General features: G+C 46.5%; 2 protein-coding genes across 2 annotated transcripts in view; one reads left to right on the top strand and one right to left on the bottom strand.

Moving 5' to 3' along the window:
• Window positions 1-9337, bottom strand: part of PITPNC1 (phosphatidylinositol transfer protein cytoplasmic 1) — a 74229-nt gene extending 64892 nt beyond the window's left edge. The window contains exon 1 of the mRNA XM_071573418.1: window positions 8624-9337. Coding sequence (XP_071429519.1) covers window positions 8624-8671 — 48 coding nt within the window. The 5' untranslated portion in view covers window positions 8672-9337. The remainder of the gene's footprint in view (window positions 1-8623) is intronic.
• A 5645-nt stretch (window positions 9338-14982) lies between these two features.
• On the top strand, window positions 14983-24918 carry PSMD12 (proteasome 26S subunit, non-ATPase 12). Its single transcript, XM_071573716.1, has 11 exons — window positions 14983-15169; window positions 17119-17178; window positions 17366-17494; window positions 19246-19353; window positions 20816-20920; window positions 21338-21487; window positions 21647-21781; window positions 22225-22337; window positions 22686-22860; window positions 23361-23438; window positions 24477-24918. Exons 1-11 carry the CDS (start codon window positions 15062-15064, stop codon window positions 24684-24686), a joined length of 1371 nt encoding a protein of 456 aa, XP_071429817.1. The 5' UTR covers window positions 14983-15061; the 3' UTR covers window positions 24687-24918.
• The last annotated feature ends 435 nt before the right edge of the window (window positions 24919-25353 follow it).

Here is a 25353-nt window from a genome sequence, read left to right on the forward strand (position 1 = left end):
TGTGTTTGGGGAACCTGTCAGGTAACATAATGACACTACCACAAAAGGTTATTTTTATATTTTTTACTAACTTTTATACAAAATGAGAGCAAAAAGCTGAAAATATATTCAACAATTAGTTGTGTTTGTCATCAGTGACTGATTGTTAATCAAGCAATTGAGCAACAGTGTGTGTCACACTGGAGTGTCATTATCACTGTATTGTCATGCATTGTAAAAATATTTTACTGAAAAAAATTCTGAACATAGTCATTAATGGGTGAACACAGTAAACCCAAGATGACATTTAGTGTGATGAAATGGAAAATAAGGCATACTCAGCATGCCCACAGAAAACAATTCCCACAGAGCTTAAGTATTCCTAAATCACTTGGGCAAGACTAATCTTAGCAGAGACACGTAAAGACTCCCAAATAAAGACTGTGATTTCTGGAGAGCACATGAACCAGTCTCTTCCTAAATCCAGTCCCCAAACATCCCTGTGTGTGACTCACACGACTCCTTTAACTTGGGTATGTGCACAAGTTAAGGATGTTCCTGAGCTCAGAGGGTGAAAAACCAGCTTTGGAACAGCCAAAGTACAAAACGAACCCCAAACTGCTTCAGCATTTTCTGACCACAAACAAGAAAAAGAGGGAAGATACATATTTTTTCCCCCAAGAAGAGCCATTAAAATGTCATTCCTACAATTTAGCACCCTGCATTATACTTTATAAAAACAGCATTTTGATACATATCCAAGCACTCAAAATTGGCTGATCACTTATAACCAAAATTGGGAAGAAATGATGAACTGAGAAGGAGATAAACAAGACTGAGCCCAGACTAAAAGCATTACACATAAACACAGGTGAAGTTCAAGTCTGGTTTCCCCCACCCACAGTCTGTAAACCCATCTGTTAACCCAACTTGAAATCTCAATTACCTTTTCTTAGCTCCTTTTAAAACACAGTCAGTAATCCTGGGGAGCACTTTCCTTGCCTTCTGGGTGCCTGCAGACTTTGGCAACTCCACTTGGGTATGTGCACAACATGCCTATCCAGAGGTCTCCAGGCTGCACTGGAGGGCTCAGAGCAAATCTGCATGAAATGTCACTATTTGCTTCATTTGGGTGCAAAATCTTACAAAATATATTGCTGGTCATGACAGATGCTCCATGAACCAAGGAAGGTAAGAACAGAATGTAAGGAAAATTATAACTATTTGAAAAAACCCAAATTTAAATTACCAGTGAGAGTTCCATGAGCAAGGATAGGAAGGATTATTCCTCCCCCCCCATGACTGAGTGTGTTTCAAGGTTTCCATGTGTGTGTTACCCATCTCCACCCTCAGAGGGTAGAATGGTTGTCTGTGTGAGGGGCTGGGCAGGAGGATGAAGAGCCTGCACGGGTTTGAGCATCCACATCTCCCTCAGCTCTGCAGGGACAGCCTGGGGAACACATTTGTCAGCTCCCCAGTCACAGAGAAGAACACAGTGAATGAATCATTGTTATGTACTATGGGTTTCCCATTATCTGACTAGGCAGCCTTTTGTACCCAAGAACATGATCTCTAACAGATTTAACAATACTAATGCCTATCAGAATGAAATGAATACTCATGAAGGAAAATATAATTTGCAATTTTTCCTAGTTATTACAGAAATCTTTCTCTTCCTCTAATCTAAAGGGCTTTATAGACTTCAAGGGCTATAAATCACCTAACTTTTTTTTTTTTTATTTTAACATGTGCAGTCAGGAAAAAATCACATGAAAATTGATGTAACTATATTATTTCTAACCTTAAGAGGAGACAGATGAAGAAATTAAACAGACTGGACTAAGGGAAAATGTATTTGATAGGTCAGAGCTGTCAAAGTTCAAGTTGCCAACACGGAATTCTCCATTCATTATTAGGTACATACACAGAAGTGGGTCTCAGTTTGTGAAGTGCTGATCATTCAGCATTCACATCAACTCCCACAAGAACCTCAAGTTCTCAGTAAGTGAAAGTTCATCCCAAAACTAAAAAAAAATAAAGGAAAGCACTAAGTTTTAAAAGCCAGTATTGACATTCTGTGTCTTTCTTTGCCTGTTCTTTTGTTTCCAAGCCTGCATTATGCTTCAAAGACAAACAGAGCTCATGGAGAGCTGGATGGCATCAAAGCTCTGCTGAGTGCTTTAGCTAGAAAATGTCCTAAAACACTGACAAGCTGCGTTTTCTTTTATGGGAAATGCAAAACTGGGCCCTGCATTTTGCTAACAAAGCCCTCCAATCAACTGTGTAGTGTTATTTGCTATCTCTACACACCTGGGAGAAAACAAGTGTTGACAGGGAGAGACAGAGCAAGAGAGATAAAGAGAGATGGATGTCAGAGGCTGCCGTTCCTTGGGTAATATCTAATCCTTTCCATTGAAAGATTTTTTTAATGATTTACACTGAAAGTTGGAGCACAAAGGTTGCCTTGTTTCCTTCAGAGAGTTCTACTGAAACGTGCAAACAGGAGCAAGGGAGAAATTTGGATACTTTTGGCCTTCTGTTTGCAGTGGAACTCAAAGAGGACTTGACATCTGCTCTGCCCTGCTGTGTTTTCAGAGCTGCCCACAACCAGTGCAGGAAGGGCAAACCAGAGCAAGGGGTTTATTTTTTCCCAGGGTGAAACAGCTCTCACTTTCATCAGTTCCTTCTTACACTGCACTGTGCACCACAAGTTGTTCAGCCTGGAGAAGAGGAGGCTCAGAGGTGACCTCAGCACTGTCTGGAACTCCCTGAAGGGAAGTTCTGGCCAGGTGGGGGTTGGTCTCTTCTCCCAGGCACTCAGCAATAGGACAAGGGGGCACGATGGGCTCAAGCTCTGCCAGGGGAAATTGAAGTTGGAGAGCAGAAAGAAATTCTTTGCAGAGAAAGTGCTCAGGGATTGGAATGGGCTGCCCAGAGAGGGGGTGGATTCCCCATCCCTGGAGGTTTTTCAGCTGAGCTTGGCCGTGGCACTGAGTGCCATGATCTGGTAAAGGGACTGGAGTTGGCCCAAGGGTTGGACTGGATGATCTTGGAGGGCTTTTCCAACCCAATCCATTCTATGATTCTGTGATTCTATGGATGTGGCACTGAGTGAGAATCCACCATGTCTTGATCCAACCCCACTGTGATCACCAGCCCAGGGCACGGAGTGCCCTGGGCTGGTGATCACAGTGGGGTTGGATCAAGGGCTGGACTTGCTGATCTCTGAGGTCTTTTCCAACTCAGTTGATTCTGGGATTCTATGAAAAGCAAATAAAGAGATGTTATTCTCTGGGACTGAGAGTTACTTCTGGTGCTTCTCACCTGCTCTGTCTGTTCCAGTGACTCTCCCCTGGATATGAACTCTCAGGTCAGTGTGAGCCCACCCTGTGTGTAGCAAAGACCTTGTGAGGTGAGCAGAGGTGACCCCACCAAAGGCCAGGCCCTTTGGCTAACAAGAGTCTTACACAATGATTTCTTTTGAAGGGTAAAAGTTGCTCATAGTGGTGTAAAGAGGTTTTCTAGATCAATAATTAGCCCTGAACACTCAGACAAACGTGGCAGGGCCCCCACAGTACTGAATGCAGGCACAAGGTAAGGCTGATGTTCCTGTAAGGCACACAATGATCAACTACTGTGCAAGGTCCTTTATGTCTCACAGCAACTGAGAACCTTGTAAAGGAACTGGTGTAAGAGGCATTAGAGCTGCTGATGGTTTAAATTAAAATTGCACAGTAAGACTCTATTTTTGGCTGGAAAACTTTATCTCCAAACTGCCCGACAAACTTTTTCTGCAGAGGTTGTGGTCGTGACATGGTTCAACTACTATTTCATTTACAAGTAATTAAACTAAATCAAATTTGAAAAGCTGAGTTCACCTTGTAGTTTATAGTCTTTTTGCTATAACCAACATATTGCTTTTACAAATGTTCCACACATGTAGGGACTCCTGAAAATAATGTGCTGTGGCTGTGGCTGGGAAATGAAGGAAGCACAAGGAAAGAGTCGATCATGATTTGATCTGTCTGTACTAACTGCAGCATAAGTTGATGTAGTTTGTCCTCCCTGTACTTATGAAAAACAATATTTTACACTACTAAAGGCTTTGCTGTACATCTTATAGTTATGTCTAAATATCCCAACACTTGATGACTCTCAGGGCATGACAACACCTTCTCAAATGCTTTCAATGAGCTTTGAATGTCTGAATAAAACGTGTTATAACAAGTCCCCTCTGTACACAAAATGGGAGACTATGAAATCTTCTAAAGAAGAAATGTCCACAAGATTCAGAGAATACAAATACTGTTTGCACAGATGTTGTTGAAATAATTTTACAGAAATAATCCACACTGGGAGAATTCCTAATGTTTGAAACAAGAGCTAAACAATGAGTATTTTTATAAAGGAGCAAGGATAACACCTCTAAATGCAGAATTTGATAATGCTGAGAGGAGTTTTTGTTGAAAAACCACCATCTATGTTTTTGGAGGTTTTGCAGGTCTGTGCTTGTTTGTATTCCTGACAACAGACTGTTCCTGCACACCTCATGCAGGCAGAGCTCCCCACAGACCCAGCCTGGCTGGTACTGAAGGCAGAGTGGGAGCCATTCCACCAGGCTCAGCGAGAATCTGGGCTGAAATAAAGAACCAAGCAAAGGAAAACCTGGTGGGAATTCAGGTCCTGGCCATGCACGGATAGTTCGGAACTAACAGAAATGTTAATGGTCACCCCTGTTTCCAAGGAAAAATCCCTGTGACTCCTGGAGTTTATTGGATGTTGTGCTTTCAAACACACACAGCCCAGCTTCACATCTCTCAGGGCATTTTACAGCACTGACAACTCCATTGGCAACAGGATCCAGCAAAAGTATCTCTTCACCTATTCCCCTAAAGAGCAACCACTTTCCACACAAGTCAGGAACTTCCCTGTACTTTGCCTCTCCCAGAAGAGCCCAGTTCCACACTAACCCATCACATTTGGTTTGCATTTTCACATAAAGGCATCTCAAAAGCACAAAGCCATGTAATCCTTCCTGTGAAAAACTGTGGAATTCTGATTTGCAATGAGACCCAAGTCTGGGAACTTTTTAGCATCTCTGCTCTTTTCACTTGCTTAGGACTGTGTTCTTTTAACTGATATTTAAAAACCCACAATGCAGCCCATTATAATATTCTCCCATATGATGTAACAAGCTATTTGTGAGAATGAACTAACACATGAAAATGCAAGGGCAAAATAACTGAGGCAGGCTCATTTATTAATTGCAGCTGGGATGGGGATGGGTAGCATATCTTATGCCATTGCTGGAATAGCTTTTATTTGCTTTATATATTAATGCAAAGCAGTGGCTTTTTCCTAATTTGTAAGATCTCAGTGTTAACAAAAGGATTGAATTTGCATGGGTCCCTCCCAAAAGTACCACAAATGAGGTAAAGAATGACTTCTAATTGGCAATCATATTGGCTTTGTCAACCAACAGCTCTATTCTGACCTAATTTACAAAGTTCTTACAGCAGTTGTTATTATTTTGCTTGAAGATTAATGTGGTATTTCCTTTCTTGAATTATTTTACAGCTGATCAGGCAGCTTGTGACAATAGATATGTAACAGACCTAAACATCTGCCAATAAAAATTCAGTTTCCTGACTTAGGCTCAGCCTTGAATGAGAACTGTAGGGTGGTGCCACAGCATCTCATCTCAGCGAGGGCTTTTGGAACAGCCTCTTCCCTGGTGTTTCTGGACAAGGAACAAAGATGTCCAACTCCTCCATCCCAGCTCAAAATGCACCAGAGCAGTTCAGTCTGTAGCAAACAGCATTTCTTAGGAAATGTTTTATTTGCAAGGAAGCATTTGGCCTCCAAGCTGACAGGTAGATAAACAAAACTCCCATAAATATTTGGGTGTCTTATCTCATAAGGGCATCAAGAAAAGAACATTTCAGGAACAGGATCTGCAGTAGCTAATGAAGGAATTTCCTACCCACAACAATGCCAGAAACTCTTCAAACCTGGAGACAGCACTGCTGTTACATTGATCTATCTGTCCCTCACTCTTCCCTAGAGATAAATTTAGGTCATAACAGTCATCCAGAGCAGCACTAACTGCTCCCTGCTGCGTGCACAGGTATCTGCATCAAGGCAATGACTTGCCTGGACATTACACAACATTTTGCTGCACATTTTCTCACATTGCACACAAAATCTGACTGCAGGAGGTCGGGTACAGGTGCTTGGCTGAGAGAGTTAACTCCATTTTGCTTCCTGAGCCAGATTATCCTCAAGGAATGAGATGAAAAGCACTGTGGTGTTGGTGCCATCACACCACCACAGGCTAAAGACCGTAGTTCTTTCTCATTCATGTTGTGAGACTTCTACAGACGAGTAACTGGCACGGCAGTGCTAAAAAAAGAAAACTGCCCAAGGAAATACTTTTGGATTCATGTATAAAGTGCACAGGCTGCAAGCCAGAGCATCAACAATGGAGAAGCAGAGTTGAAAGTCTAGGTAAGGAACACAGCCCAGAAGGGGAAGCCATGCTGTTACATAAGAACTGCATTGCCCCCATACCTGTTGAAACACAGAACCTCAAAAATCCTGGGGTGTGTAAGTGCCAGCAGTGTCCATGTGAGGCAGGTACAACTCAGACCAGGGCCCAGCATCCCAGCCCTGTGGGAACTGGATAACCTCTGGAACTGCCTTTCCCCCCAAGCCCACTGAGCTTCAGAGTGACTTAGCACGTTGCAAGAGGCAGTTTGGGCCTCTCAGAGCCAAAAAGCTCTTGGTATTTGAAGGGTGAGCCTCGTGATGTTCTCCTGATGACTGCACGACCCCATCACCTTGTTCTGCACAGATGGCAAAACCTGTCACTCTGTTGGTATTAATGTGCAACTGAGGGGAAAAGTAAGATAACACCACCTTCAAAAGGCTGTGGGGAATGTCACAGAGATGAACCACCACGAGAGACACAATGAGGGACTTTGTTAGTATGTAAATACTGTAACAAAAATAGGATATCTGCTAATTTTACAATTTTGTCCTAGTTCATTTTATAACTAATAATTGATGCTAAATATCAGACATGTTCTAAGTTCCTCCTTAAGGCACCTCAGCTGTAGCACTTGGATTAAATAATGGATGATTCAACACAAGAGAAACTACAAGATAGAGTATCTTTACTAAAGATAGAGTATCTTTACTAATTCTGTTAACATTCTAGAGAACAAAGGACATCCAACATTTCCCTGTGCCTCATCATGCATCGACCATTCCTGGTTTTGGAGATTTTTGAACTTTTCTGCATCTGGAAATCATGTTTAACATTAATGTTTCAAAATAAATTAGATCTGTTCCCTTCTGCTGATGTAATGAACTGTTATTAACTAAGTGTGGTAGTCTGAGGACATCAGGAACTGGCTTGGATGAAATGTTGTGTACAGTAGGGTAATGCAATAAACAAAGAAAATTACGTATTAAAAGAATAATCCCACCCAATGTCACAGGATATGGAACAACTTGGGTGGAAAAAGGCTAGAATTAAACCTACACCTATTTAACTACATGTACGTGGTGGGTTGAGGTCCTGCTCCCAGCAGAAGGAATTTCCTGAGCAGCCTGAAGTAAATATCGGGCAGTTTCAACCCTCAGTTTTAGAAAACTGTTAATTTGCCAAATCCGAAGATACGGACAAAAAGACCATTGCAGTGACAACTCTCTCCTGCTCCTGAAGACTCCTCCATACACGGTGCGGAAAGTAAAACCGTGCGGGAAAACACTCTCCTGGCTGGACCTACAGAACAAATGTGTCCCTCAATTAGCGAGTTAATTACCCATCAATTAGCGCGCGCGGGGCAGGAGCGGGGCGCCCCCTGGCGGCGCCGCACTCGCGCAGCGCAGCGCAAGATGCGCGCCCGGGCCGGGCTCGTCCCGACACACCAGAGACCCTAAAGCGAAACAACACCGGGCTTTTCTCACACTTGCAGGACACAAAACTATAAAGCACCATCTCTGTTTCATGTTCCATCAGGCCTTCAGGCGCCCACTGAACCCACAGACACAGAGCACGTGTGCCCCAGGTAGGGACACTGTGTTAAAACAGTTACTGTCTTACAGGAGGAGTTCCCGTCTTAGAGAGTGAGCGGTGGGCAGTCCGCAGGGAAATAAAAACATTGTGTTCCCAACACCCCACAACGAGCAGTTTGACTTGCAGTAATTTCTTTACTGACAACAAAGTTTTACTAATAAATGATCACCTCCCTTCCCTACCTGTGCTGGAGTTTCAGGCCACGTTCAGCTGCGAGGGTATTTTAAGCAAAGGTGAAATATATTTAGAAACTGGGTTTTGGACAAAGGCTTTTTCAGAAATTTCAGCACAAAAGCATTCTCTTGCAAACATGCATGAGATTCCTCTGAGAAGTCCGGTTGGAAAATCTTTATAACCAATATTTTGACGACACAATGCTTTTGATACACTTAAGTTACCTTCCTTCCCGCAGGATTCCTTTATTTTCCAGTAAAAACATTCCTCTCTAACCAATCATCTCCGACTAAGTTCATTACACGAAGAAGAAATATTCAGTAAAACAAATACAACCTCAAGTCTCCTGGCAAGAGAACAGGCTGGGTGAGGAGCAGCGGATCTTACCTCTTCGACTGTCAGAGGCATACAGATCCGGTACTCCTTCATGAGCATATTCCTGCTGCTCCGTGCGCACCGGCGAACTGCGAGAAAAGTGGCGACTTCTGCACGGAGATCACGACGCAAACCAAACGCGGGCAAAAATAATCAAGCCTCTTCCTCTGTGCGCGCTTGACAATGTGTCCACAAGACAGTAATGCAACCATCCAGGAAGGCTGACCCAGCAAGAAGCAAAAGCAACACAACCGCTTCTTTCTTCCAGTTCTTCCTCCTTCACGCCGCGATCATGGGAATCTCACAGATACGCTACCAAGTCTCAGACCTCCAGCGCTATCGCCCCAGCCGGAGACATCCGTCGGAAGTGCAGGGAAACGCCAGGCTCTCCCGCGGCTCTGTCAAGACATGCCTGGGGCGGCGAGAAGAACAAACGAGCCGAAAATGTGGCTTTCGCCCCCGCCGGCAGCACGTCGGGCGGCAGGAGGGAGATGCGCTGCAGCTTCCCAAGACAAAGGGTTTTTCTAAGGCTCCCCTGCCCCGCTGCCGAGCGCGGCTCGCACCTCCCGCCGCAACGCGGCTGCGGCCCCGCGGCTCCCGCTGCGCTCGGGGCGGGGGGACGGGCACGGGGGCGCGGACGGGCGGCCGCGGGGCCCGCGCAGCCGCGCCGGGCGGGGGGCACGGGCGGGCGGGACCGGCGGCGGCCCCGGCGGGGCTCGGCTGACATCAGCGGGGCGGCAGGAAGGAGGGAGGGAGGGAGGGAAGGGAGGGGGCCGGCGGCGGGGACCGCGCGGGCTCAGCGGGGCCGGGCTGCGGGTGCGCCCGCCGCGCCTCCGGCCAGGGGAGCGGGGCGCTGAGCCGGGGAAACCGCGATGGATTGCGGGGGGTTCTGCCGCGGGGAGCTGTCGGGTTTGGGAAGGTTATCGCTCTGCGTGTGGCCAGGCACCTTGCAGAGCGCCGGCACCCCGAGCCCGGGCACGCACCCGCCGGCACCCCGAGCCCGGGCGCGCACCCGCCCCCGGTACAGAGGAAAGGACGGCGTGCGCTCGGTGCGGACACAGCACAGGATGTGGAGGCCTCACCCATTTCCCTTCTGGTCAGCCCTGCGTTATCAGCCAGCGCATTCTGCAGCACAAACAGAACCCTTTTTTCCTATCGGTTTTTTACTTTTAAATGCCACGCAGAAAGTTCAGTGAGAAAGCGTCTCCTTCCTAGTTGAACAATTAAGCCGGAGCCGTTTTCGGAGGGCTCCCCCCTCCCTTAGTGGGCAATTTGTTAGCGAAGTCGGGTTTTCATATGCTTGGGTGGTGTTTTTCAGACACATTTACCCATCGTTAAGTTACAACTTGAAATGCACTGGAACTCAGTTCTGAAACTAGCTGAGAACCCCGAAGTGTTACACAACCTCAGCATTTTATGCTTAAAATGCTCATCTTGCTGTTTCTCCTCACAGTGGCTATAAAGTCATTCTCTGGATTGCAGAAAAGCACTGTGACAGTAAGAAGAAAATACAAGGCACTGCACAGATAATGGTAAAATATCCACCTGCATTTACATATCAATGATTTGCAAAAAAATAAAAGTGATGAAATTCCGTATTTGGGACAGCTAAAGATGAATTTATGTCTACAATGAGATGTGTGTTTCATAACAAGAAAGAGCAAAAACCTCTCAGAATTTCACTGGTTCTGGATGTACATTTCAGAGCTGTGGGTATCATTCTTAGCCCAGAGGACACAGTGCCATCTCCTGGAGCCAACAACGTTGCTTTGCCAGCCCCTTGCAATAATGGCACAATATTTCACATCCCTGCCTTCCCTGGGAAGGGCAAACACCTACACAAAGAAATAAAAAATCTGAGAGCTCTACTAACTGAGGGATGAACAGTGTGTTTAATGAGACTTCTGTCTCAAATCTGACACAGCCATTTATAAATATGGAAACTGTGGCTGTAATTCATAATGTTGGTACTGCACGTTCCCGAAATTCCATGCAAAGTAGCCAGAACAAGGCAGTGCCTTGTCATATCTCACTGCAAGAAGGACACTGAGCTGCTGGAGAGAAAGGAATGGAGTTGGGAAAGGGTTTGGAGTCCAAGTCTTAAGAGGAGCTGGGGAGAAAAGGAGTTTCAGAGGGAACCTTCTCACTCTCTACAACTCTCTGACAGGAGGTTGTGGCCAGGTGGGACCAAGCTCTGCTCCCCGGGAACAAGGGACAGGACGAGAGGAAACGGCCTCAGGATGTGCCAGGGGAGGTTTAGGTTGGATATTTGGAAAAATCTCTTCACAGAAAGGGTTGTGAAGCATCAGAACAGTCTGTTCAGGGAAGGGGGGGAGTCACCATCCCTGGAAGTGTTCAGAAAATGTGTGGATGTGGCACTGGAGGATGTGGTGGTGTGATGGGTTGGCAGTTGGACTTGGTGATCTCAGAGGTCTTTTCCAACCCAATCCATTCTATGACTCCTGCCAGAGGCTCAGCTCAGTCTTGTGCTGCCTGCACAGACACACAGGGGATAAAAAGAGTCACCCTGAGGACATCCCTTACAGCTCCCCACTGTGACAACTGTCCCCAGCCTCTCTACATGCACCAAGAGGACGTGCCAACACAGACAACTTCCACCTCCCACTGGCCAGGCAGTGCCTGCCTGCCTAAACTTTTGGCTTTTTGGTTTCCCTGGGCTGGCAGGAGTGATTACTCACCTCTGCAACCTGCTCTCTGTGCTCAGCTGGGAAAACGAGACCTTTTCCTCTTGTCTTTCATTTCTGACCTGGGGGAAGAAAGCCCATATGTTAAATTCTGCTGAGTGTGAACTCCAGATGGACTCGTGTCAGCAAAGTGTTGCTTCAGAATAAGAGACAGCAAAAGCCAAGCTATTTCTTTGGGTTTTTTGCTAAGGACTTGAATAAGAATTTAGGGGGTTTTTAGCCATTCAGGAAGTCTACATTGGAGGCAAAAGTTGCCTCCTTCTCTCTCAGCACATAAAGGAAAACATCAGTTGCACTATGCATTAATTTTCTTCCTCTTTCACTCAGTGTCTGAAACAAATTACTGTGTTTGGGACTATGTTCAATTAGATTAGTGTGTGACTTTCAACTTCCCTGGAATCCATCACTCACAACCCATCCACTGTAAAATTACTCTGATATTACAGGGAGCTAAAAGAATGAGAGCTTAAAAATCAAAGCTCTGTAAAAATTTGTAAATGGCCAGAGCCAGGAAAAGAACAACTGATACACTCTGAGTGACACATGCACGTGTTTTCAGTACTTAGGTCAATTAAAATTAACTAGAAATGATTAAGGATAATGGATAAATTCTCTTGGTGGATTTTTTAAATCAAGTTTGACTTCAAACAGAAAGTGATTCCAAGCCCATGGTCTGTGCTGTGCTAATTGGAAGACAGTTGCAAAATACACTATTAGAGCTCTGAATTCACTTAATTGAATTACTCTGAATTTACACCAGTGCAGCAGCTGGAGGAACTCAATCCTAATTCTGCCAACAAAACATTTAAACCAGTTATGTCAAATACCCCTTTGCCACACTCATTTGTCAGTCTGAAAGTAACACAACCCAACATGTAACTTTGTGGTCATTTATTCTTTCTGGGAATCTTAAATAACATCCAGAGGTTCCCATGACACGGGGTTGGAACTCCAGGCGATTTTTAAGGTCACTTTCAACCCAAACCATTCTGTAATTCTCATTCAGGGCATTCACTGCTCAGTGTTTCTTTTTGAGCTGTTTGTTTGTAAACATGAGGGAGCTCTTCTGAATTTCTTCAGTGAATGAAACTCATGCAGTGAGTGACATTGTGCTGGGAGATGATGGCAACCTGCACACACAGAGATGCACCAGCATCTCACAACTATCAAACACCGTCTGAAATGAGTTATCCTTGAGCTCCTAAAAATGGGGGGGTGTCCTGCCCATTCCCCACCTCTCCAGCAACCACAGAGTATATTGAGGGGCTGGAGTGGGGCCAGAGAAGAGCAACGAGGCTGGAGAAGGGACTGGATGTGGCACTGAGTGTCCTCTGAAACACCTCCAGGGACAGAGAATCCACCATGTCTTGATCCAACCCCACTGTGATGAGTGAGAATCCACCATGTCTTGATCCAACCATGTCTTGATCCAACCCCACTGTGATGAGTGAGAATCCACCATGTCTTGATCCAACCATGTCTTGATCCAACCCCACTGTGATGAGTGAGAATCCACCATGTCTTGATCCAACCATGTCTTGATCCAACCCCACTGTGATGAGTGAGAATCCACCATGTCTTGATCCAACCATGTCTTGATCCAACCCCACTGTGATGAGTGAGAATCCACCATGTCTTGATCCAACCATGTCTTGATCCAACCCCACTGTGATCACCAGCCCAGGGCACTCCGTGCCCTGGGCTGGTGATCACAGTAGGGTTGGATCAAGGGTTGGACTTGATGATCTCAGAGGTCTCTTCCAACCCAACTGAGAGGAGAAGAGCAACAAGGTTGGAGAAGGGACTGGAGCACAAGTGCTGTGGGGAGAGGCTGAGGGAGCTGGGGGTGTTCAGCCTGGAGAAGAGGAGGCTCAGAGGTGACCTCAGCACTCTGTACAACTACCAGTTGTACCCAGGTAGGGATTGGTCTCTTCTCTCAGGTAACCAGCAGGAGAACAAGGGGGCACGATGGGCTCAAGCTCTGCCAGGGGAAGTTTGGGTTGGATATCAGGAAGAAATTCTTTATAGAGAGAATGCCAAGGCATTGGAATGGGCTGCCCAGAGAGGGGGTGGATTCTCCATCCCTGGAGGTGTTTAAGATGACACTGGACGTGGCACTGAGTGCCATGATCTGGTAAAGGGACTGGAGTTGGACCAAGGGTTGGACTTGATGATCTCAGAGGTCTTTTCCAACCCAATCCATTCTGTGATTCTGTGGATGTGGCACTGAGTGAGAATCCACCATGTCTTGATCCAGCCCCACTGTGATCACCAGCCCTGGACACCAGCCCTGATCTTCGTTTCCTGGACTGGTGATCACAGTAGGGTTGGATCAAGGGTTGGACTTGATGATCTCAGAGGTCTCTTCCAACCCAACTGATTTGATGATTCTGGGATTATTAAATGACTCAAGGCTGGAATGACATACAGTGAAATCACCAAGGTGGAATCAGCAGCTCCAGAGCCTGGAATCCTCCTCTGTGGCCATGCCAGGTGTCCACAAGGCCAGGTTGTCCCCAAAAGTGGTGACACAGCACAAACCCACGATCCTGCTGGGGCCATGGCAGGGTCTCACACTCCTGACACACCAGGGCTGTGGCAACTGTGCCAAGAACCCGTGGCCATGCTGAGGCCACAGGGGAGGCCAAGGGAGATGTCACCAGGAGGTGTCACACCTCACACTGGTCCCACCTCACACCTGCCCTTCCTGCGTGCCCAGGCCAGGGCTCAGAGGGGCAGAACGAGGGGCAGGTCCCCTCAGAGGGGTGTTTTTAGGGCCAGGTCCCCTCAAATCTACTCAGAGAGGTGGATTGAGGGGGAATCCTTTCTGAGGGGCAGATTGAAGGGCAGGTCCCCTCAGATGGTTGGGGAGGTTCAGATCCCCTCAGAGGGGTGTTTTTAGGGCTCCAGATCCCCTCAGATCTGCTCGGTGGGCACCCGATCCCTTCAGCAGGACAGAGCACAGTCTGGGTCCCCTCACCTGAGCTGGGGGGCCCAGATGCCCCCTCAGGGCTGATCACAGTCCTCTCACTGGCTCAGAGGGTTTCTCATCCCCTCCCAGGCTCGGGTGTTTCCAGATCGCCTCACAGAGTGGGTGTTTCACACGGTGTCTCTCCCATCCCCTCACGGGGTCTCTGTCTCTCTCCCATCCCCTCACGGGGTGGGTGTCTCAGAGCCCTCACAGGGTGTCTGTCTCTGTCTCTGTCTCTGTCCATCCCCTCACGGGGTGGGTGTCTCAGAGCCCTCACAGGGTGTCTCTGTTTCTCCCTCACAGGGTGGGTGTCTCACACCCCTCACAGGGTGCCTGTGCCTGTCTCTGTCTCTGTCTCTGTGTCTCTCTCCCATCCCCTCACGGGGTGGGTGTCTCAGAGCCCTCACAGGGTGTCTGTCTCTGTCTCTGTCTCTGTCCATCCCCTCACAGGGTGGGTGTCTCTGTGGGTGTCTCTGTGGGTGTCTCTGTCTCTGTCTGTCTCTGTCTCTGCCTCTGTCTCTGTCTCTGTCTCTGTCTCTGTCTCTGTCTCTCTCTCTGTCTCTCTCTCTCTCTGTCTCTCTCTCTCTGTCTCTCTCCTCTCCCCTCACGGGAGGGGGCGGTCCCAGCCATGGCCCCTCCCCGTCCCCGGGTCCTGGCGGGGCCGGGGTTGTCCTCGGCGGCGCCTGCGCGGCGCGGCGCGGGGCCCTGCGCGGGGCTGCCCGGCGCGCCTGCGCGCGGCCCGGCCGGTGTGGGAGCGGCGGCGGCGGCGCGGCCATGGCGGAGGGCGGCGCGGAACGGGCCGACGGCCGCATCGTCAAGATGGAGGTGGATTACAGCGCGACCGTGGACCAGCGCCTGCCCGAGTGCGAGCGCCTGGCGCAGGTGAGGCGCGGCGGGAGCCCGGCCGGGGCGGGCGGGCTGAGTCATGGCGCGCTAGGCCGCGCGGGGCTGAGGGGCCCGGAGCGAGCCCGCCGTGCGGGGCTGGGGAACCGGAGCAGGGGGACGGCCCCGCTGCTCCGGGGCGCCGTGGGACGGTGGGCAGGGGGAGGTTGGTGCCCCAGCAGAGCGTGGTGGGCACTGAACAGGCGCCCCAGGGCAGTGGGCACGGCCCCAAACCCTCCAGAGCTGAAGGAGCGATTGGATAACGCTCTGAGGCACAGGGTGGGATTGTTGGGTGCTCTGAGCGGGGCCAGGAGTTGGACTGGATGGGCCTTGTGGGTCTCTTCAACCCAGGATGTTCTGTGGTTCTCAGCCGGGTGAGGGGATGGCAGGGCCCGAGTTCACCCCGCAAGGGGCGCAGCCCTTCCTGCTGCCCCTGCCCGCGCTGTTTGTTCATCCTGGCGCTCTCTGCGCCGCACCTGCCTTCGGGAAACTGCTCCTGGGTCAGGCTGGACACGCAGCGCTTGGCATCCTTGAACTTCGGTGATGAGCGAGCCCTGAAAGGCTGGAATGGAGGAGCAGAGCCAGGACAGGCTCTGGGGTCCCTCCCTGGGCTCAGCAGCCGTGTCTGTGCACCCACCTGTGACCACCGCGTGTCTCCAGGAATTCTTTTGGAAAGGACTTGTTCTGTAACCTGGAGATTCCTGTGCATCTCAAACCTCAGAACAGACAGAACCACAGAGCAGTTTGGGTTGGAGAGGAACTTCAAGACCATCTCGTTCCACTCCCTGCCGTGGGCAGGGACTCCTCCCACTCGACCCAGTTGCTCAGAGCTCCATCCAGCCTGGCCTTGAGCCCTTCCAGGGATGGGGCAGCCACAGCTTCCCTGGTGTTGCAGTTTGCTGTCCCAGTGGGATGGCATCAGTAAAGGCTCCCCTCCATCTGTGTGTCCCATGGAGGGGGCTGTTGTTGTGCAGCTCTGAGGGCAGAGCCTTGGGAGGAGGAAACTGCAACTTAGACTGGCTTAGAATCATGGAATGGATTGGGTTGGAAAAGATCTCTGAGGTCAGCAAGTCCAACCCTTGATCCAACCCTACTGTGATCACCAGCCCAGGGCACAGAGTGCCCTGGGCTGGTGATCACAGTGGGGTTGGATCAAGACATGGTTGGATCAAGACATGGTGGATTCTCACTCAGTGCCACATCCACAGAATCACAGAATGGATTGGGTTGGAAAAGACCTCCCTGACCATCAAGTCCAACCCTTGGTCCAACTCCAGTCCCTTTACCAGATCATGGCACTCAGTGCCACGGCCAAGCTCAGCTGAAAACCCTCCAGGGATGGGGAATCCACTCCGTGCCCTGGGCTGGTGATCACAGTGGGGTTGGATTAAGGGTTGGACTTGCTGGTCTTGGAGGTCTTTTCCAACCCAATCCATTCTGTGATTCTATGAAAGGCAAATCCAGCTGTCAACCCCCTGCCAAACCCCCAGGACTATTATAATTCCATGTGCAAAGCATGTAGGTTATGCTTTGAATAATGCTCTGTAATTAAGATATGATGAATGTAGATGAAAGTAATATTATAACAATTTCCAGGCCAAGGTATTTAATTGTTTATCTGTTCTCACTTAAAGCTGTGTTGTGGCTGGGGAAGAAATGAGTGTTCCATGCAGCTCAGTGAGCTCACCAAACCTGTCTGAAACCTGCCAGGTTTCTGTCTCAAGGCAGACAACTTAGAGCTTTGTGTTGTGCAAAACCAGAACTGCACCTTTCCAGTTTGGTCCCTGTGTAGAACTGTGGATTTAAAGTTGGTGCTGTGGATGTTTCCTGATCAATGAAAAATGAATGTGCAGGCTGTTGGTTTTACTGATGAGAGAGTTAGAGCTGCTCTCAGTTGTAACTGAATTATGTTCTTCACTCCTGGAGATAATTTTTTGCTGTCTTATCAGGAAGGAAGATTGCAAGAAGTGATTGAGAACCTTCTGTCCTTGGAGAAGCAAACGCGGACGGTGAGTGGGGTGGGATGTGCTGCACACCCCTCACTCCACTGTGCCAGCCAGGAAGGGGCTTGGAGTCCTTTCTCCAGAAGGCAGATCAGTGAGGCTGCACACAGCAGCTATTCTCTGGGCAAACAGCAGTGCAGGTGCTGGGGGGCTGCAGTTGTTCCCCCTCCTCTGACTGCTCTGTCTGTTCCAGGCATCCGACATGGTCTCCACGTCCCGGATCTTGGTTGCCATAGTGAGAATGTGCTACGAGGCAAAAGACTGGGATGCTCTGAATGAAAATATTATTCTTCTGTCAAAGAGGAGGAGTCAGTTAAAACAGGTGAATTTAAAACAAAAATTAAAGCTGTACTTGGGGCTGTATTATGTGTCTGATTCCCCCGTGTGTAAAGCTGGTGGCTCATCTTTAGATTCTTCTACAGTCTGTGGTGTAGAGATGTACTTATTATTTCATGTTCAGATGTACATTAAACAGAATTACTGCAATTTATTGTGATCACATAAGGTGTGTGCTTTACATGCCTGCTTTGGAAACTCACACTTTGGCGTTCAGTGCTGTCTGAGAAATCAGCTGTCAGGATAGCTGGAAGCACTTGCATTTAGGAAGGTGCAAAGTTTATTGCACTCTGTGTTTAGAGTGACTTCATTAGAAGTCAGCAACAGGCAATTTTAATGGCATCATGGCTTTAGGAAGGCAAAGGTTACCTGTCTTTCAGTGTGCAGAAACATGAGGAGTGTGTAGAAAGGTAGAGTGCAGTTTAGTTCTCTGACTTGCACAGGCTGTAACTGAAGGCTTGGATCATTTTAGCTGAATTTTGTGGAACTTCTTGAGGAAGAAATTTCTAGAAGTTTCATCCTGGTTTGGTTTTTTTTTTTGTAGAAGAAAGTATTTTAGTAATAATTGTACCATAAGTTCACACAATCACAGAATCATTGAATGGATTGGGTTGGAAAAGCCCTCCAAGATCAGCAAGTCCAACCCTTGATCCAACCCTACTGTGATCACCAGCCCAGGGCACAGAGTGCCCTGGGCTGGTGATCACAGTGGGGTTGGATCAAGACATGGTGGATTCTCACTCAGTGCCACATCCACAGAATCACAGAATGGATTGGGTTGAAAAAGCCCTCCGAGATCATCAAGTCCAACCCTTGGTCCAACTCCAGTCCCTTTACCAGATCATGGCACTCAGTGCCACGGCCAAGCTCAGCTGAAAACCCTCCAGGGATGGGGAATCCACCCCCTCTCTGGGCAGCCCATTCCAATCCCTGAGCACTCTCTCTGCAGAGATTTTTTTTCTGCTCTCCAACTTCAATTTCCCCTGGCAGAGCTTGAGCCCATCGTGCCCCCTTGTCCTATTGCTGAGTGCCTGGGAGAAGAGACCAACCCCACCTGGCCAGAACTTCCTTTCAGGCAGTTCCAGGCAGTGAGGAGGTCAATGGTGTTCTAATACCTGTGCTTGCCACTGGAGGAAGAGCATCAGTGAGAAATAATCACCCCTCTTCCTTCCCTTCCTCAGGATCTACAGGTGTCCCAAGGAGCAGGGTTAGTGCAGAGGGGTAAGAGGATACACCTCTCTGCAGGGTCAGGGCACACAGAACTTCTGCCAGTCCTTGTGAGAGTCTTGTGGCTTTGGGAGAAGAGGAGGAACTGCTTTTCAAGGGAGAACTACATTGAATGGGTATTTTGAATAGACCCTGAGATCAGCTCAGTTGGTTCAAACTTGGCTGTAACAATGCCAAGGTCATGGGTTCAATCCCTGTGTGGGCCACTGACTTGAGAGTTGGACTCCATGATCTTTGTGGGTCCTTCCAGCTCAGAACAGTCTGTGATTCCTTTGACTGAGGTGAAGGAGATGACAGAACAGCATCACATTTGACCTGCAACATCAGTCACCAGCATCATTTTACAGATCTTTATGGATCAAAGCAAGGAGGTGGATCTTGGCTGCCTTTTGTCAAAATGAGTCTCTTTAGTTTGATATGACACTATTACTTCCTTCTGGGTGTTACAGTTTGACTCCATTTGGGAAATCTGAAACCACAGCATGTTTTTCCTGTCTCTTCTCTCACCAGGCAGTTGCTAAAATGGTCCAGCAGTGCTGCACTTACGTGGAGGAAATCACAGACCTGCCGGTCAAGCTGCGCTTGATCGACACACTGCGGATGGTGACAGAGGGAAAAGTAAGGGTTGGGTTAAGGCTTAATGTCTGAAAGGCAGAATAAAAGGGTTCACCTTCTTTAAAATGCTTCTTAGCATTAGTTTTTAATCTTGTTCAAGGAAGAGGAAAAGTAATTTTTAAGTTAACCTGAAAAGCCAAGTAGTGGATTTCTTTCCTAAAGACTGCAAGTATTTTTGAGCTTTCATTTTTAAATCATGTTCATGTTTCATGGTCATGTTTCTCTGATGATCAGTAATGCATTTCAGAATTCTAAAGTGCCATTTATTTTTCACTTCTTCAGACATTGTGTATTTGAATTTGTTAGAGAAATGGGCAGGTTTAGTTTAATTTCTCCTGCCCTTAACAAGGTGTTATGTACATTTGTGGTAACCAGAAAGTGATACCAAAGCATTACACCCAGTGGGTTATTTACAATGTGTTCCTTTTGCTTTAAGAAAAGAAACAATTCTGGATTAAGGCAAATTTGTATCAATGTTAGGATCTTTGTTCAAAGTTAGTTTAAATTGTTAGTAAAGTCTTGTTGATTAATGGCTGGTTAGGAATGAGTGAAATAATGCAGAGGGTTGTACTCTGTACACATTACCCATTAAAGTGTAACTTCCTACCTGTTTGAAGGTATTTTAGCAGAGTATCTAATACTTCATTCCCAGTGCACATCCTTTTATCTTTGCTTGAAGAATCATAGGTGAATGCAGACATCATTTTCAGGTCAATTTGTTCCAAATTTGTTCCATAGTGTGTCAACTATCCATGGTATTTTATTGGTGTGTATTGTGGATATGTCAGTGTAGTGTATGGAACACAGCAGGTTATTTGGCTGCATGTGGGGCTGCAGTCTTAGAGTTTGCCCTCTGGAGAATTCCAGGGAAGTTGTGCCCTCTCTAGAGAATTCCAGGGAAGTTGTGCCCTCTCTAGAGAATTCCAGGGAAGTTGTGCCCTCTCTAGAGAATTCCAGGGAAGTTATGCCCTCTCTAGAGAATTCCAGGGAAGTTGTGCCCTCTTTGGAGAATTCCAGGGAAGTTGTGCCCTCTTTGGAGAATTCCAGGGAAGTTGTGCCCTCTTTGGAGAATTCCAGGGAAGTTGTGCCCTCTTTGGAGAATTCCAGGGAAGTTGTGCCCTCTTTGGAGAATTCCAGGGAAGTTGTGCCCTCTTTGGAGAATTCCAGGGAAGTTGGGCCCTCTTTGGAGAATTCCAGGGAAGTTGTGCCCTCTCTGGAGAATTCCAGGGAAGTTGTGCCCTCTCTGGAGGATTCCAGGGAAGTTGTGCCCTCTCTGGAGGATTCCAGCGAAGTTGTGGCCTCTCTGGAGGATTCCAGCGAAGTTGTGGCCTCTCTAGAGAATTCCAGGGAAGTTGTGCCCTCTTTAGAGAATTCCAGGGAAGTTGTGCCCTCTCTAGAGAATTCCAGGGAAGTTGTGCCCTCTCTGGAGAATTCCAGGGAAGTGAAACTGCTCTGCTGGTTGCAGATCTACGTGGAAATCGAGCGCGCCCGCCTGACAAAGACACTGGCAACGATAAAGGAGCAGAACGGAGAGGTGAAAGAGGCTGCCTCCATTCTGCAGGAACTGCAGGTACTGCCTTGGAACTCAAGCAATTCATTCTGACTGTTCTGAGATTGTTGTTCAGGCACTGACTCAGGTATGTCTGCAGAAATGCCTGGAAAGAGATGAACTGCTATTAGTGAAGGGGTAATTCAGTTTAACTGCTTTTCTTAGTCTAATGATTGGGTCACATAGAATATTTTCCATGTGGAAAGTAGAATTCTATTCTCTAGCTAGTGACTGAGTTCAGTGTGAGTGGATTCTTTGGTATAAATGAGGCCCATAATTAAAATGGAATAACATTCACTCCATTTTCACCTGCTCTGTGATTGCTTTTTTCCTGCTGTTTCGGTGTGTTCCCCCTCCAGACAGCTCTCACTCTTCTGGCACAGCTAAGACTTCACTTGATTTGACTTGGAGAGCTAAATGGTCACATTTTCATTTCAGGTGGAAACCTATGGCTCAATGGAGAAGAAAGAACGTGTAGAATTTATCTTGGAGCAGATGAGACTCTGCCTGGCTGTAAAGGATTATATCCGGACTCAAATTATCAGCAAAAAAATTAACACAAAATTTTTTCAGGAAGAAAACACAGAAGTGAGTCATTGGAGGATTTCTTTCTCCCTCCCCCATCTGAATTTTAATCTTACCTCTCTTCAGTCCAAATGTATTTAAATCCTCTCTTTGGGGGATTTAGTTGAATTTCCTTTACCTGTCATGGAGCTGTATTGATTTGACTCTTTGATGCTGTTTCAGAAACTAAAGTTGAAATACTACAACCTAATGATCCAGCTGGATCAACATGAGGGCTCCTACCTCTCCATCTGTAAGCACTACAGAGCCATTTATGACACTCCCTGTATCCAGGCTGAAAGTGAGAAGTGGCAACAGGTGAAAAACTACTCACAAAATGTCTGTATTTCCATGTGGCAAATACCCAGTTCTTACCAGATGAGTGTACAGCACATGAAAGGACTTGGCAGTCTGGTCTTAGTTTGGGGTTTTTTTAATGCCTGTATTAACAGATTGCTTAGTTGAAAGCAGATAGGATAAAGTTGATTTCAAAAGAGTATTTATAATCAACATCTTCATTGTATTGTCTTTGAAATCTTGAGAATGTCTGGTGTGTTTTATACAAGAGATTACAAACAGCTGTGCCAGTGGGGTCTGAAGGGACAGTCCAGATGCCACATGTTTGAAAAGAGTTTTTTCATGTATTAAATGCTGGAGTTTTAGTTAACCTCTGTCAATTTAAATGCATCACTGAGTGAGGGTTTGTTTCTGTAGATGACACCAATTTCTTCTTAACTTCTTCACTCTTTTCTCTCCAACAGGCACTGAAGAGTGTTGTTCTTTATGTTATTCTTTCACCATATGACAATGAACAATCTGATTTGGTGCACAGAATTAGTAGTGACAAAAAGCTAGAAGAAATCCCCAAGTATAAGTAAGTGTTTCTAATAATTCTTAATGTCTCTAACAGTGCAAGTGAAATCTCTCCATGCTGTGAGCAACTCAGAATTTAATGCTGTGTGAAAAACACTGTAAAAATGTCATGATTGTGCTGCTTCTACTTGAAAATAACATCTCTCTTTATAAAAGGGAAAGATTTTTATTAGAGAAACAGTCTGGCTTCACACACCCTCATAGTGTGAAGTATTAGAGTATATTCAGGAACAATGAATATTAATGTTAATAAAAATAAAACATTTCAAGCTCTGCCTTTGATCTATTTTAAGTATGAACTAAGCCTTATTAACTCAGGTTTGTAATCCACCTTTGCTAAACCCTTCAGAGACCTCCTCAAACTGTTCACCACCATGGAACTGATGCGGTGGAGTGCCCTGGTGGAAGAGTATGGGAAGGAGTTGAGAGAAGGATCCCTGGACAGTCCTGCCACAGATGTGTTTGGCTGTACAGAGGAAGGGGAGAAGAGATGGAAAGATTTAAAGAACAGAGTTGTGGAACATGTAAGTGTGACTGGAAGCTGCATGCTCAGTGCCTTGGCTACAAGTGCTTTTGGCTTGCTGTGTGTTAATTACAAACACAAAACAAGTGGGCAGCAAAGCAGCAGATAAAGGGGCCTTTTCTGTTGTGTTGTGTTCAACTCTTTATTTGCTTGTGTATCTTTGTTATGGATCCATACTGGGCACAGAAAAAAGGCAGGTTTCACTCAAAATGGTGAGATTTAGCATTCATTTCAATAGAGCAGGAACTTTCAAAGAGTCTTGCTTTGTATTAAATTCATTATTGCTGGGTTTCTCTTCTTAAGAATTTGTCATGTAGAGACTTTTATCCCTTTTATTACCAAAAGAGCTGTTTGTTCACACCTTCCTCACCCACCCCTTGCTGGACTGCAGTTGGAGCACTACAGTTCCTAATCTGCTTTTAACATGGACTTTCATATTTTTGCAGCCTGCTTCAATTATTTATTGCACATAACCCTCTACTCTGAACACTTTTATTCCAGAATATTAGAATAATGGCTAAATATTATACCAGAATTACAATGAAGAGAATGGCACAGCTCCTGGATCTGTCTGTTGATGTAAGTGTTGCTTTGCTTATCCCTCTTTCCTAAGGGGCATGGAAGGGGTTGTGTGGATGTCTTTGTGGCAGAGATGTGAGTATTCAGCAGAGTAATGTTCTTGTTGATTTGATTTCATGCCTTTATGGGAATTAAAAAAATTGTTCTTTACTCCAGGCAGAGCTCAGTTTCATGGTGCATGTGCCCAGAAGGCAAAAGCTGCTCTTAAAATCTCATTTATATTCAAAGTCTTTTTTAAATTCTGGAGCTTCTTGTGTTTCAGTATTAAAGAGTTCTTATCAATGGGTGATTCAAACCAGCTGAAGGGACAGAAAGGTTCCTCACCTTTACATGTCCCTGTTCAAAGGTGGGGTGGGACTTTGGGTACACAGGGTGGGCTGGTCCTCCTGCCATCCCCCTTTGTGTTTCCAGAGCTTTCTGAAGAGACTGACAGTCATGGCACAGTGGGATTTGGAGTGCAGATGTGAAGCTTTGCTCTACTGCCTTTGCATTCAATCTGCTCTTCCACAAACTCACAGTAACCCTTTTTTGACAGTGGTCAGTGGGTCACAGGGACTTTCCTCTCCCTCCCTTTCCTGTCTGTGTAGCCAAGTACTCCAAAGTCTGTTGGGGTGGTGTATTAAAGTTTGGATTTCACAGAAGACACTCAGATCTAGATCAGATTGAAGAGTAAGTTTTTAATAGCTTGTGGTAGTGCCTTGCATTGCCAACATTTGTAGTATTACAGTATTGTGACCCTGAGATCAGCTCAGTTGGTTGGACTTGGCTGTAGCAATGCCAAGGTCATGGGTTCAATCCCCTGTGTGGGCCACTGACTTGAGAGTTGGACTCGCTGATCCTTGGGGGTCCTTCCAGCTCAGAATAGTCTGTGATTTTCTGATTTCTGTGTTTTTTAAAGCACACTGTTGTTCCAGCAGTTATTTCAGGTAGGTATAGAGGAAATCTTGTTCCTGGTGCTTTCATGCTGTCTGGGAGGACTTCTGATGCTTTGTGGATAAAAGTGCTGTTAATTTGACTCAGTGCTGTTTGTCTTTGCAGGAGTCAGAGGAGTTCCTGTCTAACCTGGTAGTTAATAAGACCATCTTTGCTAAGGTAGACAGGCTGGCAGGAATTATCAATTTCCAGAGGCCCAAGGACCCCAACAATATCCTCAATGACTGGTCTCACAAGCTCAACTCCCTCATGGCCCTAGTTAACAAAACCACACATCTCATTGCCAAAGAAGAGATGATCCATAACCTGCAGTAAGGTGCCTCAATAATCTCAGTGCTTTTAAAGAAGGCATTAAATCTTCATAATAGAGACTATTATTACAAGTGTGTATATGGTTTGTTTTCTCCCTGTCAAGCCTTCCTGGTCTAAAATTTAGAACATAATTCTGAAATTCCTGTTGACAATAAGTTCCCTTGATTATTCATTCAGTTGTTAAATGTTTTTGCTACAATTGGTGAAAGAACATAATAAACCTGTATTGCCTGTATAATAATAGTCTTGTGATTTCTTTTTTTCCTTGTGTGCCCTTATTTGTCTCAGACATAATTCTGTGGTTATTTCATTACAGGACTATTTTTGAGGCTGTCACTGAGAGGATGTACTTACTGTAAACAGTAAAATCCTAGGGGTTTGCAGTGAGGCAACTTAGAATATTGTAAAGTTAAGATACTGTTTGAACAAAATTCTGGATGTTTGTGCTTAAGAATGATGCTATTTCTTGTGGTTTGGTACTACAGTTAGACTTTGTTAATTAATTCTGAACTGACAGAGCAATCAATACACAAGTACCTGAGTCTTGTCTGCTTGGTGCAAGTCTCTAATTTTCCCTGGTTTGTTGTTACCCTTTGTAGTGGCTCCAGCAGCAATTACTCAGTTAGCTGGGATGGCATTTAGAGCTGCTGCTTCTCACCATGAGTGTGTT

Source organism: Pithys albifrons, chromosome 19 (genome assembly GCF_047495875.1).
Source record: "Pithys albifrons albifrons isolate INPA30051 chromosome 19, PitAlb_v1, whole genome shotgun sequence".
In the NCBI taxonomy this organism is placed as follows: domain Eukaryota; kingdom Metazoa; phylum Chordata; class Aves; order Passeriformes; family Thamnophilidae; genus Pithys; species Pithys albifrons.